Source organism: Mobula hypostoma, chromosome 8, assembly GCF_963921235.1.
Source record: "Mobula hypostoma chromosome 8, sMobHyp1.1, whole genome shotgun sequence".
In the NCBI taxonomy this organism is placed as follows: Eukaryota; Metazoa; Chordata; class Chondrichthyes; order Myliobatiformes; family Myliobatidae; genus Mobula; species Mobula hypostoma.
The window spans coordinates 88,085,414-88,105,083 of NC_086104.1; the positions used below are offsets into that span (position 1 = coordinate 88,085,414).

The 19,670-nt window shown below is 42.0% G+C and overlaps 1 protein-coding gene across 1 annotated transcript in view; it reads right to left on the minus strand.

The window, feature by feature from the left end:
* The window catches only part of dtd1 (D-aminoacyl-tRNA deacylase 1), a 176,978-nt gene extending 165,069 nt beyond the window's left edge, over positions 1-11,909 (minus strand). The window contains exon 1 of the mRNA XM_063056263.1: positions 11,761-11,909. Within this exon, the coding sequence (XP_062912333.1) occupies positions 11,761-11,803 (43 nt within the window). The 5' untranslated portion in view covers positions 11,804-11,909. The remainder of the gene's footprint in view (positions 1-11,760) is intronic.
* Between the last annotated feature and the right edge of the window lie 7,761 nt (positions 11,910-19,670).

Here is a 19,670-nt window from a genome sequence, read left to right on the forward strand (position 1 = left end):
ACTCCACACCATTCCATTGTTTACGTACTCACTGTATTAAGTGGTGTTTTTTTTAAATTACCACATACATTCAGAGGCCACTTTATTAGGTACACCTATATACCTGCTCATTAATGCAAATATCTAATCAGCTAATTATGTGGTAGCAACGCAGTGCATAAAAGCATACAGACATGGTCATGAGGTTCAGTCGGTTGTTCAGACCAAACATCAGAATGGGGAAGAAATGTGATCCAAATGATTGACTGTGGAATGATTGTTGGTGCCAGATGGGGAGGTTTGAGTATCTCAGAAACTGCTGATCTTGCACAACAGTCCCAACAGTTTACAGAGAATGGTGTGAAAAACAAAACCAAAAAAAAATCCAGTTGAGTGGCAGATCTGTGGATGAAAACGCCTTGCTAATGAGAGATGTCAGAGGAGAATGGCCAGACTGGTTAAAGATCACAGGTAGGCAAAGGGAATTCAAATAACTACGTGTTACAACAGTAGTGTACAGAAGAGCATCTCTTGAGGCACAACATGCCAAACCTTGAAGTGGTTGGGCAACAGCAGCAGAAGATCACAAATATACACCAGTGGCCACTTTATCAGGTAAAGGAGGTACTAATAAAGAGGCCACTGAGTGTATTCCACTTACTCTGAGCACTTCAGGTAAGACTGGACTTCCATTGCACCCTGGTCTATATAACAATATAGTCAGCCTCTAAGCAGTGCCAATAATTAAGGGGTCTGATTCACTAACAAAGTTCTGTGTTGCTCTCTTATTTTCCTCACTCCCCCTTGCATCCAAAATTAAATCGGAATGCTCTAAAACTCAGTGCGCAATCGAACCCCAGAATGAATCAGATCATCACTGCAACTGGACCGGTGACTTCCAACAGTTCATGTCTTTCTTCTGAAGACTGTGTACCTGATGCTATGTGCCCGTATTCTGCTACAAGTAAGCTTTCAGACCACAAGACCTCAGAGCAGAATTAAGCCATTCCCACCACTGCCTCTGCTCAGCCATTCGAGGACAGCTGATTTACAGCCCTCAACCCCATTCTCCTTGTAACCTTTAACACACCTACTCCTCAAGAACCTACCTTTGACAACGTGACAATGCACTCGGCTTTGACTTTGAACAAACTGCTTCCACCACCATCAGCCCCAGGCCATGAATCACTGTCCAGGCCTCCATCACCCTTTGAGCTTGAACAGTTCTCTTGTGATACTGGAGGCCATTTAGCCCACGGAATCTACATTCCAGCTCTCAGAATATTCTCATCAATCCCATACTCCCCCTAGTCCTCCGTGAACTAGTCTCTCCCACAAGGCCACCAGCTGCCCACCCTACCTACTCTAGGAGCAATTTACAGTAACCTACGAACACAGATTTCTGTGGGAAGTTGGAACACAGACTGGACTGGAGCTCAGGGTGTCAGAGGTGTGCATTCAGTATACCAACACATGTCACTCATTACAATACCGTGGAGGTATGGCAACCAGAGCGTGTGATTGTGTATTTTCTGACATGAGCACATAAACCGATTTACTCATTTACCAAAAACCAATATACTTCCTGAAGGCACATCCCAACTCACAACCAGCCCCATTTGTCCATTCACCTTGCTCTCACTGCCCTACCATGCCTCCACTACAGTCCATGAGTTTTCTGCCCCCTCCAAAGCTGGCATCCGGTTTCAAGCTGATCCACTCCTGGCTGCCCCACTTCAGACTCCCTACTTGAATCAAGCCTGCACTTGAAGACACGGCATTACGATGTCTTCTGATTAAGCTCGAACTTGCTCTAGTTAACCCCTTCATCTGTGTGCTGGTATGATTTAGTTCTCTTACGTTCATCACATGTGCATTCACCCGATTGCAATTTTACACACTTTTATAATATCACCCTTTCCTGCAATGCTTAAAGTTCCGACCTGTTCAGTCTCTCTCCAGAACTCAGTGCCTCAAGTCCCAGCAACATTCAAAGCAATTCTGCTCTGAAAGCTGATGGCAAAGTAGCCTCTTGAGCACACTGAACGGAGTCACAGTGTTGGTTTTTCCAAAGAACAGTGAAGAATCAACCACATTGCGGATACCTCTGCCAGACTGGGTCAGGACGGCAAATATCACCCCCCAAGGGACAGGTTGTTATGACGATCTAGCAGTGTCATGGTTACTGTCACTGTCACTACATCTGCATCCTAGATTCTTATTTAATTGAATTTAAATTCTGGAGGGATCTGACTCTGTTTCTCCACATTACTAATCCAATAGACTAGCTTTGTAACACAGCCACACCACTGCACGCGTAATATTTTCAGAAATTGGTAGCCAACATAGGCTTGGACGAGGCGCCGCAGCTGGTTGCTGGATTTCACCTATTAAATATCTCATTTAAATTCACATCCATCTCTGTAAATATGAATAATTTAACACATTCGTCAGTTAGTTTTCCTTTCTGAACACCTTTTGCCCTCCCTCTCCAGGTTTTGCATTTCCTTGTGAGGCAGTTTTTCCAATCTCTGAACAGAGTAGTGAATAACAGATTGTCTTATGAATTCACTTCTCTGCTTAAACAGAACAGTTGCTAGCTCTCTCAGGCTGTCGACACCCACTTTCCATCTTGGTCTTCTTGGAAAAGCATCCTTCCAATTCAGAGACACAAGAGATGCTGGAAACCATGAACAACACACACGCAGTGCTAGAGGAACTCAGCAGGTCAGGTAGCTCCATGGAGGGGAATAAACAGGCTGCAACCCTTCATCAGGACTGGAAAGGAGGGGGCCAGAAGATGGGATGATGGGAGACGCTGAGGTGTGATAGGTGAAGGGCTGAAGGAGGAGGAATCACCCTGCACTCCTGTCTTCCTCCTCCCAACCTGGGGTCCACAGGTGGGGGTCTACTGCATAAAAAAGGGTTTGGAACCCTCTGATCGGGATTCACCTGTCATCTTGTACTCTCCTCCCCCCCCACCCCCAACTCTCCTATTCTGGCTTCTGCCCCCTTCCCCTCCAGGTGACCTGCCGAGTCCCTCACATTTTGGCACCTCTGTCTCCGGCCTCCTGCACTGCTCCAGCAGAGCCTGCTCTCCATAAGCTTGAAGGATACCACCTCACCTTCTGTTAAGCCACAATACAGCCTGCAGGACTCAATGATGAATTCTACTATTCCAGATAACCAGTTTTTCCAGTTTGTGTCAGAACTGGCCACCTCCAGTGGAAGGTCATTATCCTATAACATTAACTCTGTTTTCCTTTCTCCACGGACATTGCCTGATCTGGTGGGTACCTCCAGTATTTTCAGATTTCCAACAGCTCCAAGTATTTTTTTTAATTCCATCCACCTCTCTTCCAACTCATTTGTCTTCTCTTTATACCTCCTCCAAACAAAAGTGAACAAGCCTTCACTTTTTTTCTCTCAGCCAGCACCAAACCATAAGACATAGGATCAGAATTAGGCCATTCAGCCCATCAAGTAAGCTCCACCATCCCAAAATGACTGATTTATTATCCCTCTCAACCCCATTCTGCTGCCTTCTCCCTGTAATCTTTGATGCCCTGACTAATCAAGAAACTATCAACTTCTGTTTTAAATAAACCCAATGACTTGGCTTCCACAGCTGCCTGTGGCTCCCACAGATTCACTACCCTCTAGCTAAAGAAATTCGTCATCCGCTTTAAAAAGACCTCCTTCTATTCTGAAGCTGTGCCCTAGACTTCCCCATTCGATATTTAGGAGTTTCCCTCATTTACAGGACATGCTGTTCGTTCTCTGCACCCCTCTCCCTTCTCTGCACCCAAAACGTTCAATTTCTCGCCTTTCTCAGTTCAGATGAACAGTTGGTGCCCTTTATAGATGCTGCCTGACCTGCTGAGTATTTTCAACATCCTTCACATTTTCATAAACCTGCTTGATTTGATTTCCCCCTTTGTTGCCACCATCAATCCTATTAAAATAAAACCTTTCCATGTTGAGATTGCCCCAGGCAGATCACTATTCCAAATAAAATCCTTCTTCTTATGTTAAAGATCCACACACCCTGCTGTCCTCTTGAAACACAAAAGGAAAGTATACAGGACTTGGTCAATCAGCCCCTCCCACATGCTCTACCATCCAAAAAGATCTGTGATTTCAGTTCCACTTTCCTGCAATAACCTCATTAACACTTGACTAGTTTGGCATCAAAGAAATCTATTGATGTTTGGCTTATATATACACTTGGCAATTAAGTTCCCACAACTCCCTTGTATGAAGAATTACAAAGATTTGTTCCCTTCTGCATAAAGAAATTTCTCATCTCTGTCCTAACTAATTGGCCCTTTTCATTTTAAACATTGAGCCCTGTTTCTAAAGTCCTCAGTTTGAGGTCACATAATCCCAGTGTGTACCCTGTCAGAACATGCAAGGACCTGGTCTGTTTCAGTGAGAACACCTCTCATTCTCCTCAACTCCAGAGAGTTTCAGACAGTTTGCTTAACTTAACCCTTACTCACGAAAGGAAACTTACACCCACCCCAGAATACATGCCAAACCTCTAGTGCATTCTCTCAGCCACAGATATATCCTCCTGTAAGATGGCAAACCAGCATGATATTCTATGTGCTCTCACCAGCACTACGTAATACAAAATATCATCACTTTTGTACTCAATTCCTCGAACAATAATGGTAACACAACCTTGGCCTTCCAATTTGATTGCTGGGCCTCTGTTTCAGTGACTCGTGTACCAGGATGCCCCTATCCTTCAATCCCTTACATTTGAAAAGTGCTTTTCTGTGCTCTCGACCAAAGCAGATAGACTCACGTCTTTCTAACCCTTGTTCCACCTGCCACATCCACACCCTTTCACTTGGCTTTCCTCGGGCCTAAAGTTTCTCGGCAGCCTCCTTACCACTGACATTGCCAGCCAGCTTCGTGCTAATAAGCCTGGATAGCCTGCATACAGCACGGACATACATACCGAGCTCCAATCCCGGCAGCGTCCCACTGCTGATCCACAAATGATCACTTATACTTGCCCACTGCGAATTAGCCCACTATCCACAACCATAAATTATCAGCAAGCCACTTGCTCCATTTCTATTGAGTATCTCCTTGCATGGCATCTTATCTACTTCTAAACACCACACATCCACGTATTCAGCTGATTATAACCTCAGAAATTACTTCCATTCCATTGACCCTATTGTTATTTTCCACCTCCCTGAAAAACTTTCATTTTAACAGATACTAGAATATTCCACACTCTTGGCATCATCCATTGATCTTTCTAATGTAAACTCACTATAAAAATTCTCAACATTACATCAAAGCAGAAATAACTTTTGAACAGCAACTTAATGATACGCTTCTAAGGGGTGTCTGTGAACAGGAGACCGGCAACGTCTGCAGTCAGTTCATCCTTGACGATGGCAGGAAATTGAGGGGTGACACATTTAAAATGCTGGAGGAACTTGGAGTGGCACGGTAGCATCGTGGTTAGCCCAACACTTTACAGCACCAGCGACCCAGGTTCAATTCCCACTGCCGTCAGTAAGGAGTTTGTATGTTCTCCCCTGTTTGTATGGGTTTCCTCCGGGTGCTCTGGTTTCCTCCCACAGTCCAAAGACATAGGCTAATCAGTCACATGGACATAATTGGACGGCATCCGCTCAACAGACTGGAAGGACCTGTTACCAGGCTGTATATCTAAGAAATTTTTTTTTTAAAACTGAAGAATTCAGGCAGAATCTATGGAAAGGAATAAGCAGTCGACATATTGGGCAGAGACCCTTCATCAGGTCTGGAACAGGATCAAGAAGGTTTTCAGCTCAAAACGTCGACTGTTTATTCCTCCAGCACGTTGCATGTGCGTGTGTTGCTCTGGATTTTCAGCATCTGCAGAATCTCTTGTGTTTAGGAAACTGAGGAGCTGTTAAAATTATACACAGTGCCTGTAAAAAGTATTCACGCCCCTTTGGAAGTTGTCATGTTTTACAACATTGAATCACAGTGGATTTAATTTGTTTTCTTTTGACACTGATCAATAGAAAAAGACTCTTTCGTGTAAAGTGATATCAGATCTCTACAAAGTGATCTAAATTAATTACAAGTATAAAAACAAAATAATTGATTGCACAAGTATTCATCCCCTTCATGTCAGTCTTTAGTAGCTATACCTTTGACAGCAATTACAGCCTTGAGTCTGTGTGGATAGGTCTTTATCATCTTTGCACATATAGACACTACAATTTTTCCCCACAAAGCAACACACATCAAAGTTGCTGGTGAACGCAGCAGGCCAGGCAGCATCTCTAGGAAGAGTTACAGTCGACGTTTCAGGCCGAGACCCTTCGTCAATTTTTCCCCATACTTCTTTACAAAATTGTTCAAGCTCTGTCAGATTGCATGGGGATCATGAGTGAACAGCCCTTTTCAAATCTGGCCACAAACTCTCAGTTGGATTGAGGTGTGGACTCTGACTTGGTCACTCCAGGACATTAATTTTGTTGCTTTTAAGCCATTCCTGTGTAGCTTTGGCTTTATGCTTGGGGTCATTGTCTTGCTGGAAAACAAATCTTCTCCCAAGTCACAGTTCTCTTGCAGACTTCATTAAGTTTTCCTCCAGGATTTCCCTGTATTTTGCTGCATTCATTTTACCCTCTACCTTCACAAGCCTTCCAGGGCCTGCTGCAGTGAAACATTCCCACAGCATGATGCAGCGATCACCATGCTTCACGGTAGAGATGATGTGTTTTTGATGATGTGTGGTGTTTGACTTATGCCAAACATAGCATTCAGTCTGATAGCCAGAAAGCTCTATTTCGGTTTCATCAGACTATAGAACCTTCTTCCAACTGACTCCAGAGTCTCCCACATACCTTCTGGCAAACTCTAGCCGAGATTTCGTGTGAATTTTTTTCAACAGTGGGTTTCTCTTTGACACTCACTCATAAAGCTGCGACTGGTGAAGCACCCGGGCAATAGTTGTTGCATGCCCAGTCTCTCCCACCTCAGCCACTGAAGCTTGTAATACCTCCAGTGTTGTCATAAGTCTCCTGGTGGCCTCCCTCACTAGTCCCCTTCTTGCATTAGTTTTTGAGGACAGCCAGCTCTGGGCAGATTTACAGCTGTGCCATATTCTTTCCATTTCTTGATGATTGACTTAACTGTACTCCAAGGGATATTCAGTGACCTGGAAATTTTCCTGAATCCATCTCCTGACTTGTGCTTTTCAATAACCTTTTCGCAGAGTTGCTTGGCAAATTCCTTTGTCTTCATGGTGTAGTTTTTGCCAGGATACTGACTCACCAGCAGGTGGACCTTCCATATACAGGTGTATTTTTACTACAATCAATTGAAACACCTTGACTGTACACAAGTCTCCAAAAACAGATTCTTCATTTAACTAATTATGTGACTTATAAAACCAAATGGCTACACCAGTGATGATTTAGTGTGTCATATTAAAGGGGAGGTAAATACTTATGCAATTAATTATTTTATGTTTTCTAGTTGTAATTAATTTAGATCACTTTGTACAGATCTTCTTTTACTTTGACACAAAAGTCTTTTTCTGTTGATCAGTGTCAAAAAAGCTAAATTAAATCCACTGTGATTCAATGTTGTAAAACAATAAAATGTGAAAACTTGTAAGGGGGGGAGAGGGTGAATACTTTTTATAGGCCCTCCACCTACTGCTGGGCTCTTTACAAACTTGCCCCAAACTTATACAAAACATCAGTTAGCCCCTAACAATAGGAATGGATCTTAGAAAAGATCCCAGAGTGGTTATGAGGTGTAGAGGAGGTGATGGTGTTCTACTGGAAACATTGTAGAAAGGTAACAGAAGGAGCAGCAATTATTATGTTCCTCAAACTTTAATTCTTGCAGCTCAATGGATGGTCATCTGTTATTCCTGCAACCCAAAACTCTCCCATTGCCAGCTTTAAGCAAAATGAGATTGGATAGGCTGGGTTTATTCTCTCTGAAACGTAGGAAGCTGAGAGGCCACCTTATAAAGAGTTAGACAATTGCAAATGACATAGATAGAGTCAGAGTCTTTCTCCCACAGCAGGGCAGTTAAAGGGCACAGGGTTAAGGTGAGAGGGGAGAAAGGTAAAGGAGATCTAAGCGGTAAGCTTTTCCATGCAGAGGTCAGTGGTTATCTCTAACAAAGGCAGTATTACAATGTTTAAAAGCCATTTGCACAGGTACTTGGATAGGAAAAACAGATAGAGATTGGGCCTAATGCAGGCAATAACATTAGTGTCGATAAGTATGGTGGCTGAGTTGGGTCGAAAGAGCCTGTTTCAGCGCTGTATGACTCCATGAATACCAAAAGTTAAAAATTAATTATTATGACAAAATACCTTTCGTCACAATTTGTTGAACAAGAGATGATCACCTTGTTTTTTTTAGACCCAAGAACAAATCCAAGCCTCATCTATCTTCTACTCATCATTACCAAGTGCAGACTCATCAACCTGGAAAGGGCCTAAACAACCCATCCCCTTCTCCAACAGGCCCAAGCCCACTCAACCGGCACCAACCGAGCTATAGCAATGAGTGGTGGGGCCTCAGGAAAGGCCACACCCACACCAGGATCTGCATCCCTACCCTTTACTCAGTGAGCCTCAGCTCCTGAATCCCTGCACTGTGCACACAGCAATAAATCTCCAAGGCCTTTCCAACAGCAACTTTCAACCTCCACCAGCCAAGATGACAGGAGCAGCTGGTACATGCAAAAACCTCAGCACAGACACCTCCCATTCAAATCACAGACCAGCCCATACTGGACCTCTATCAGCATTCCTTCATCAAGGATGCTCCAAATCCATGGAACTCCGGGACTTTGCCGGAACTTGAGGATCTGACTTTTAGGGAAAGGTTGAATAAGGTTGGGACTTAAATCCCTGAAGCACAGGAGAATGAGGGTTGATTTGACAGAGGTATACAAAATTATGAGGGGTATGGACAGGGTAAATGCAACAGACTTTTTCCACTGAGGATGGCTGAAACTAGAGGGCACAGGATAAGGGTGAAAGGTGACATATTTAAGGGGAACATGAGGGGGAACTTCTTGACTCGGAGGGTGGTGTTAGGGTGGAACAAGCTGCCAGCGTAAGTGGTAGACACGGGTTCAGTTTCAACATTTAAGAGAAATTTGGATTAAGTACGTGGATGGGAGGGGTATGGAGAGCTATGGTCCAGGTGCTGGTTGATGGAACCAGACAGAATAACAGTCTGGCATGGACAAGATGGGCCAAAGGACCCGTTTCTGTGCTGTATGACTCTAGAACTCCCTCACTAAAATAACAATGGCCAAATGCACATGGAATTCTGCAGGTAAAAGTGGTGGCTCTCCCCCTTAGGTTTTATCTCCTATTCCAACATCCTATCAAAAAAGGGAAAAGTAGATGAAAGATCAAGCTATGATTTAACACACACATCCAAAGCCAATCCTTGCTTTTATTACAAAGTTAACACCATCATCAGACTAATAATGGGGTGGGAGTTATCAGAGTGTAAATTAATATTGGCATAAACGTAGCTCAAATGCAACAGGGCCTTGCTTTAAAGCAGTAGTATGGTTATGCTGCACCAGGATGAGAATATCATCAGTAGAGCCAAATTTAATATTTATTTAACTGTCAGAGAACCTCCACCTTCTCTCCCGATTCACCTGGACCACCATAGGAGTATCTCACCCACAGAATGATTCTTACAGCCTTCTCCTTTATTGAGTACATTGTTCTTTAAAGTTCAAAGTACATCTATTATCAAAGTATGTGTACATTATACAACCTTGAGATTTCTCTCCGAACAGGCAGCCACAAAACAGGAAACCCAAAAGAATCCATTAAAAAAAACAAACATCCAGTGCACACAGATTAAGACACAAATCATGCAAACAATAAAAGCGAGCAAAGGCGAGCAACAGCATTCAGAATGAAAGTGAGCCCAGTTTATGACCACAGTGTATTTACAATTACTCCCTGTACCCCCTTCCCACAAAATTATCTTCACTCTTTCCAACATAACCACTCATTCTTCTCATCTCATCATCCACGGCATTCCGGGGAGTACAAATGGCCTGATTCCCCAGGAATCTTCTTTTAAGCTATTACTTCATTCCCATCCCTATCAAAGCCACATGAATTAGGATCAGCAGCTGCCTCCTCGAACTTGACTGATTATTACAAATTCCCATGGTAACTACTCAGGATGATAACTTTTAATCAACAAACACAACACTTTTAGACCTATCTATAAATGAGCATTAAATTCCAACAGTTTATCAGAACCATCTGCCTGAACCAAATAGTTTTGTGGATAAAATTCTGTTCAGGTTTGGCCTCCTGTGGCCACAAAGTGACCATCAGTTTCAAACCCAGGGGTGCACATTTCAGCTGTTTCTCAGGTCAGATCCTCTACAATTACATCTAGATTCGGTGTCAGCTAGGATCAGGTGTTGCCTCAGAGTCAGAAGACTGTGGCTCGGTCCATCTCCAAAAGATTTGAGTACAAGCTGGGAGCGAAGCTCCAGTGCAATGCTGAGAGATTGGGCAAATGAGTTCCTTCTGGATCAGCATACTAATACCTTGGCATATGACAAAAGAAATAAGAAATAGGTTGTCCATTGTAATCCTCGAACTGTGCCGGAAAAAAACATGGACATTATCAAGCTGCTCTCCATGAGAGTTGGAGCCATGGGGTCACATGGGTCTGAATCAGGCCCTCTGGCCCACTACATCCATCTCAACTACCAACTACCATCAAAATCAATCTCATTTACAGCCAGTTGCACCTCGGTTTTTCAGACCGCTCATCCAGAGGCTGCTTATGTGTTGTCAAAGTATCTACCCCCATCAGGCAGAGATTTCCAGACTCCAGCCACCCTCTGGGTAAAAAAAATCTTCCTCAGATCCCCACTCAGCTCCCACAACCCCTTCATAACAGATTTGACCACACTTCTTCGGCCGTTCAGCACTTTGGGATGTCCACAGAGTACAAAAGGGGAGGGAGACGGGTTTTATTTTTTTCCCCTCAGGTGTATATCGCGCAATATCAACCAAGCACCAGCACGGGAAGTTTTTAAAAACTATTCATTGACTATCATATACAAACAGTACAACGGCCTAATCTGTCAAATGCTGAGAAGAGTATTCACAAGACAACCGTATAACGAAGCCAGCCATGCCAGGGGTTGTGAATCCAAAATGATTCATTTCCCACACGTCTGTGGACAATTTTTATTCGCGTACACAGAGTCTGTTTCCTCCGGGACCTCAATAACAAACAGCATGAAATATTCCCACAATGTCCACCTGCACAATAGATTGCCTGGACGCGAAACACAAGGATGAAATCGTGGGTTAGGTGAGGAATAATTCAACAAGCCCCTTGCACAGAATTGGGGTGGCTGATCCGGTAAAAAAATTCAAAGTGTGTACTCTGCCTGACCGCGCAGGAGATTGCAGACCCCAACCCATTCAGCACGGAGCCCTGGTTGCGAATCGTTCCCCGTCTCACGACCAGCCCACGTCCCCCGTTTAGTATTTTTCGCGGGCTGGGAATTAATGGGCTTTGGGCTGGAGGCTGCACACAAACGGAAGGAGCCCTACGTTAGGGGAACATCGCTGGTAATGAGCCAGAAGACCCCAACGCCGCCCGTGCGCCAGTAAACCCGCCGCCAAGGTCCAGGAGCAACAGTGGCCCAGTGTGGGGAACGCCGCACAACAACACAACGCCAGGGGAAATCCCGCTTTATTCCTCAGGCTCCGTACCAACCTGTCACACTGGCCTTTACGACCCTCTGAATGACGGCCTTCATGGTGCTGAGCCAAAGAACCAGCAGCGAGGCAGCGGAGTGAGTGAGTGTGGGTGAGTGGGTGCGCCACGATCGCCGGGACCTTCCTGGGTGCAGCCGCAGTGTTGAGCCAGACGGCGACGGTGGGGCGGAGCGGAGCGCAGCGCAATGTTTCCCCTACAGGGCGGGAGCAGCGCTGCACGCAGGGCAAGCCTTACTCCACACAAAGAGGGCTTCCCCCAACAGCTCTATTTGCACCTACAATGTTAACCCATCCCTTTTACACATTCCCCCCCCCCCAAAAAAATGCGTTCTTTACACGAATCGTGCATTGGTCACTGTAACCGAACCAATACCTTTACGGTGTCAATAAACCAACAGTCATGAACAGAGCCAACACAGAAAGGGAAATAATGTATGAGATCATGAAAAGGCAACGTAACTTCATTGGACATGTGATTAGGAAAGAGGAGTTAGAATGCACAGTAATTATGGGAAAGATTGAAGGGAAGAAAGCAAGAGGAAGACAAAGACAAATGATGATGGAGACAGCAGCCAGAGAACTGGAAATGAATACCAATGAATTGATCCACTTGACCCGAAACAGGAGTGTGTGGGCCATGGCAATCAAAGCTCAAACTGGGCATGGCACCTGATGATGATGATGATTTACAAAACCCAGGGACCAACCTTTCGTGACTCATTCTTCGGCAAGACGAGGGAAATCTGTGGCACATTTAAACCATTAGCAAGAGCGACAAAACAAGGTCCAGTACAGTTTCAGACAGTCAATTGTTGGGAAACGGTTCATATTTCCATACTGGCTCATGGGTAACCCCACTGAGTAATCTACTTTCCTCCCCATTATCGTCAATTCCCCACCGGACTCTTATCACTCACCTACAGACGAAGGGCTAGTTGACCTTCCAGCCCATACATTTGGGAGTCAGAAAGGAAACAGGAGCCCTTGGGGAACCAACGTGATAACGGGGAGAACATGCAAACTCAACAGAGTCAGGACTAAAGCCAGTTTGCAGGATCTATGAGATCAGGGGTTCCCAAACTTGGGTCCACGGACCCCTTGCTCAATGGCATGGTCCACGGCATAAAAAAGGCCTGGAACCCCTGCCTGAGAAGGTGGTTTTGTGGCAGCACCACTGTGCTGGCGTGTTTATGAGCCAGAATCAGGTTTATTATCACGGCATGTGTCGTGAAATTTGTTAACGGCAGCAGCAGCAGTTCAATGCAATACATAATATAAAAGAGTTAATTAATTAATGAATTACAGTATACATATATTGAATAGATTAAAAATCATGCAAAAACAGAAATAATATGTATTTAAAAAGTGAAGTAGTGTTCACGGGTTCAATGTCCATTTAGGAATTGGGTGGCAGAGGGGAAGAAGCTGTTCCTGAATCACTGAGTGTGTGCCTTCAGGCTTCTGTATCTCCTACCTGATGGTAACAGTGAGAAAAGGGCATGCCCTGGGTGCTGGAGGTCCTTAATAATGGACGCTGCCTTTCTGAGACACTGCTCCTTGAAGATGTCCTGGGTAGTTGGCTAGTACCCAAGATGGTGCCGACTAAATTCATGACCCTCTGCAGCATCTTTCGGTCCTGTGCAGTAGCCCCCCTCCCCCCATACCAGACAGTGGTGCAGTTTTACCTCTTCCCTTCCCCCTCTTTCTTGATGTTTGCTCAGGCCGGTTCCACTGGCACCAGGAGATCTCACTATGGCCTGTCCATACCTTGAATCTCTCTGTTTAATACAGACTCTCTTAGTGAACAGTGTGCTCTGCCTGTTCTTTCTCCCATGGGTAGATGAGATAACTTATGCTCCCTCCTTCTATCTGAAGCACGGCATTGAATGATGCTCTCATCACCTCAACTGCCCTGGTGTGTCTGCTAACACACCTTGTAAATCTGGCTATCTACCTTCCCCTACCAAGTTGCACCTTCTCCAGCCTCAGACCAAGGATAGGTTTCGCTGTAGTACAAAGTACCTATACAGACAGTTTGGGTCTATCACAGGGCAGATAACTTCCAGTGCATGCTTTCCATCATCAGACCATTAAAGCAATAAAAACATTTCAGGGCGTGCTACTGGAGCATTAGCAAAAGGCATAGCACTGAGATGCAAAAGGAGACAATCAAATGCCTACATTTCAAAGAGCACTTTAAAGCTGGAGAGAGGCAGCGTGGAAAGATGTGCAGGGAGAGAATTTCAGAACTTAGGGTTAGGCTGCCGGAAGCATGATTATTAATTCTGGAACAATTAAAATTAGAAATGTATACAAGCATTTTTACTAAGCTGGTTGACATGACGGGATTATCGCCAGGGGTACAAACCCAAGTGAACGTGTTACCTTTCTAAAGACAGCTTTCAGAATGTCCTCGACATGTTTTCTCTGTTACTTCCAGAAACCTGCCACCAAACTTACTAGTTCAGCCACTTCCACGAATAATTCATTGAAGTTTAACTTGATGCTCATGGCATGAAAGACTGCAACAAGGCCCACCTGTCTTCGAGAATAAGGCAAAGGCTATTGCATTACAGTCATTGGTGTGAGCAGGTATCAGCAGCGTCCGATTAGTATCGTACAATGCAGAACAGTTGGAATGATTGGAGACAAGTTTAACCCATAGACCAAAGACTGAAATAACTGGTGGGCTGAAGAACATAAAGTGAATGCTCCAGCTTTGCAGATACTAATGGTACAGCTCAAGAGCTAGATGGAAACAGATGTGTCTAATTATAGCACGGTTAAAATTGTTAAAAGGCTAACCGAAGGTTAAAAAACAAAATTGCAAGGCTGAATCAGTTCTGATGCAGAGCTTTGATCCAAGCATTGACAATTCCTTACCCCCACCCCCCCCGCCCCCACAGATGTTGCTCAGTCCCCTGAGTTCCTCGGCAGGTTATTTGTTGCTTCAGATTCCAGCACCTGCAGGCTCTTGATAATTATGATTAACCTTATATCAGGCACTTTTTGGGTCTCTGCTGAAATATTGTGTCCAGTTCTGACATTACACTTGAAGAAAGATATTACAGAGATCAGAGATGATTTAATAGAGTCGTGCCAGGAGAAGAATTAAATTGTTTCAGAGGGTAAGAGAAAATGAGTTTGTTCTCCATAAAATGGAGAAGATTAAGAATAGATTTGACAGAATCATGATTGATTTGATAGGGTAAATAAAGAGAAGCACTCTCAAAGTCAAAGTCAAGTTTATTGTCATCTGCACTAGTATAAGCACACACAGGGTGCAATGATGTGCCTACTTGCAGCAGCATCACAGGCATAAAGCATTAGAGACACAAAATTTACAAGAAAAACATAAATTATACCAGAATGCAACTTTAAAAAGCCTGTTTTAGGGAAAAGTGGTCAAAATCTTGATAGCTTCTTCAAAAATTACAGTCAAAATGCTAAGTTCCAACTATTTTACAGAACAAGACTGGAGAGATAAAGGCTTTCTATAGAATGGAATAAGCATATTGCCAATGTAGGTTGACAAGATATCAGCCTCAATGCAAAATGAGACAGGCAAGTGTGGTGGGTGATAATCGAGCTTGCAGGTAGTGTGGGGAAAGTGAATATAACAATGACAATAATATGGAAAATGCAGAGTAGATCAGCATATTGAAACCCTGTAAAAATGTCCATCATGTAACAAAAGCACAAAGAAACAGTTGAGAATATGATTTGAGGTTAAAGTAGAAGGAAGTTAAATTTAAGATTTAACAGCAAATAATACTTTTAATAGAATCCAAAGTTTACCTAGACAGAGGAATGCTCTTTGCTAACAGGAATAACTGTAAATTCAATTGAAACTGCAATTATAACTAACAGCATGTTTTTAGGTGCCTATGGGTAAAATAAACTTTTTCCCCCTGAAAATACAGCTTGTATATGATTACTTCATGCTGCTAATTTAATACAAACTCAATACTCTTGGATGTTTCCAACAAGCTGGAATATTTTTTACTACATGGCCAGTTTCTACAATGATCAGGAAGAATCTGCCTTCCCGTTGTCATAGTCCAAGCAGATTCAAAATCTGTCAGTATGACTTGTCGACAATTTTCTTCCTTGTATATTTTTGTCATCGTAAAATAACAATTTGGTCTGGAAATGGTACTCTGTTGAATAGTTTTTGTAATGCTTATGATGCTCCAAACATTATTTCAAACACCAAAATGTTCTTGTTTTAATTTATTTTCTGAATGTGCCCGTTGGGATGATGATGATGAGCCCTTCTTTCACAGGCTGCTGTCACTATTGAAAATGCCCCCACTGCAGTTGGGTAGGGAATTCTAGGACTTAAATTCAATGGAGGAACAGTCTTATATTTCCAATTTAAGATAGTGTTCCAATGCACCTTCTGCTCTTTCCTAACTTGTAGTTGGAGATTGTGGGTTTGATTAATACAGTCCGAGCAATTTACAGAGTACTGTAGGACATTTGGTGTATGGAACACCCTGCATTCTGGGCTGCAGGTGGTGGAGGGAGTGGATGTTTTGGGTTGGGGCGGGGTGCGTTTCAAGCAGGCTGCTCAGACCTGGCTGGTGTCAAGCCTCTTGAGTGGTGAGTGTTGCTTGTAACATATCTAACTCAAGGTTAACCAACAATCACCAGAAGTTAACCACAAGAATTCAAGATTCAAGATTGTTTATTGTCATTCATCTGTATACAAGTGTAAAAGAGAACAAAGTGACCATTACTCCAGATCCGATGCAGCATAACAAAACACAATAAGCATAAGGAACACAATTAAAAACACACAATAAGTATCAATACATAAGATTAGTTTATATATGATTGTGAAACACTATATAAGATTAGATTATACTGTATGCATACAACATTGGAACTTTCAAAGAAACTTGTGAAAGAGATTCCAAAAGTATACAGAGACACATGGAAGGCCAACCTAAGGTCACAAATTACTTATCTGCATTCACCAGAGATTTTCCGTTAGTGTGACTGTCCACAGAATTGTCAAGATAGCTGTTGAAGTAAGAATGTTTCAAACTGCTGATAACACAAAACAACTTTTATGTCACACATACAGACTTACTTGGATATGTACCGTAGTTCCTGCTTTATATAAAAGGCGTGCTGAAATTAAAACTAAATGTGATCTTCTTTTAACTTATCTAATTGAAACTCAATAGACAATAGACAATAGGTGCAGGAGTAGGCCATTCAGCCCTTCGAGCCAGCACTGCCATTCACTGTGATCATGGCTGATCATCCACAATCAGTATCCAGTTCCTGCTTTCTCCCCATATCCCTTGACTCCACTCAACTCTTAAAAGATAAAAGTTCATTTTATATTCATGGAGATAAAACAGGTAAATTGTTGGCTAATCAATTAAAAACCTTTATAGGTAAACGGCAAATTAAAGAAATTTGCAAAGCTAATGGTGATAGGACAACTGACCATTTAGAAATTAATGATACCTTCAGAGAATTTTATTCTAAACGTTATAGTTCTGACCCTCATAAAGATATTACTGCAATGAATAATTTTTTAGACCAATTAAACATTCCTACACTTTCTGTTGATAACCGAAAACAGTTGGATCAACCTATTTTTTATGAGGAAATTGCCGAGGCTGTACCTTCATTACACTCGGGGAAGGCTCCGGGTCCTGATGGATTTTCTGGAGAATTCTATAAGGCTTTTTCCTCACTGTTTATACCTCATTTACGTTCAGTCTTTTCAGATTCCTTTAAGTTGGGTAGGTTGCCACAATCTTTTTATGAAGCTTCTATTTCACTTATTCTTAAAAAGAATAAAAACCCAATTGAATATTCTTCATATAGACCAATCTCCTTACTTAATGTTGATACTAAAATTCTATCCAAAGTTCTGGCTCATAGGATAGAAAATATTTTACCATTTCTGATGATCAAACTGGATTTATCAAAAATCAATATTCCCACTTTAATATTTGTCATTTATTAAATGTTATTTATTCTCCTTCTAAGGAGATATCGGAATGCATGATATTCTTAGACGCTGAGAAGGCTTTTGATCGGGTTGAATGGAATTATTTATTTAGAACCTTAGAAAAATTCAATTTTGGGCCTGATTTCATTCAATGGATTAAATTACTTTATCTATCTCCCTCTGCTTGGGTTCTTACTAATTTTCAGAACTCCAAACCATTTAAACTTCAATGTGGAACTAGACAAGGTTGTCCCCTGAGCCTTTTGCTCTTTGATCTGGCTTTAGAACCCTTAGCCATTGCTTTTCGAGAATCTAATGACATTACTGGTATTTTAAGAAGAGGTACTACCCACAAAGTTTCGCTCTGTGCTGATGACCTATTGCTTTTTATTTCTAATGTTGAGACTTCGTTACTTCCTGTGCTTTCTTTGCTCTACTGTTTTAGTCAATTTTCAGGATATAAACTGTATTTACATAAGAGTGAACTTTTTCCTTTGAATAATTTGGTATCAATTAATACTAACCTTCCTTTTAAAATTGTAAGAAATCAATTTACCTATTTGAGTGTAACAATTACTAAGAATTATAAACACCTACTTAAAGAAAATTTTCTTGCCCTACTGAATTATGTTAAAAGGGCACTATCAAACTGGTCGCCCCTTTTGTTATCGTTGGTTGGTGAATTAATTCTACTAAAATGAATATCTTACCTAAATTTATATACCTTTTCCAGGCCTTACCCGTTTTCATTCATAAATCTTTTTCTGATTCTCTTGATTCTATTCTATCTTCTTATATATGGAAAAATGAACATTCTCGATTAAATAAAGTTCATTTTCAAAAAGCTAAAAAGAATGGAGGTTTAGCTTTACCCAATTTTAGGTTTTATTACTGGGCAGTCAATATACGAAATCTCATGTTTTGGTCATATTAACCGTGAGGACTGTCTGGTGTGGGTCTCTTTAGAAGCCTACTCTGTTAATAAATTTTCTATCATTTCTCTTCTTGGCTCCTAACTTCCTTTATCTTTAAATAAACTAACTGACAATTTGATAGTTAAATATACTTTGAGGATCTGGGTACAATTTGGAAAATATTTTGGTTCATTGAGATTTTCTCTTTCTAGTCCCATTTTTTCTAATTTTTTTTTTAAACCTTCTATGACCGATCTAGTTTTTAAAGAATGGGATAGATTGGGTATTAAGTGCTTCCAGGATTTGTTTGTTGGAGGAAGTCTCTTTTCATTTGAGCAATTGTCAGCTAAGTATAGCTTACCAAAAACCCACTTTTTTCGATATCTAGAAATTAGAGACTTTCTGCAATCTCAATTATATATACATTTCCTAAAAATCCTGATAAGAACTTATTAGATGTAATTTTTAATTTGAAACCATTTCATAATGGTTCAATATCTGATATTTATGGTATGTTGCTGGGAATGAGAAATGCTCCTTTAGACAAAACTAAAAATCTTTGAGTACAAGATTTACAGACTTCAATTTCTGAGGAAGCTTGGAATGAAATTTTTTAATTGGTTAACGCTTCATCGTCATGTGCCCGCCACTCCCTCTTACAATTTAAAGTGGTCCATAGAGCCCACATGACCAAGGATAAGCTATCTTGTTTTTATTTGGATATATCTCCCTTTTGTGATAGAAGTAATACTGGAAGGAAGTATTACAAACTTTCTCTGTACTTTTCAAAGTAAATTTTAAGCCTAACCCTTTGACTGCTTTATTCGGTATTGTTGGAGAAAAAGATATTATTCTGGAGGCATCTGATTTGCACATTTTGGCTTTTATTTCTCTTATAGCTAGGAGGATGCTCTTGCTTAAATGGAAGGATGTCGTTCCACCTACTCACGCTCAATGGTTACGTGAAGTTATGTCATGTTTAAATTTAGAAAAGATCCGTTGTTCAATTTCTGAATC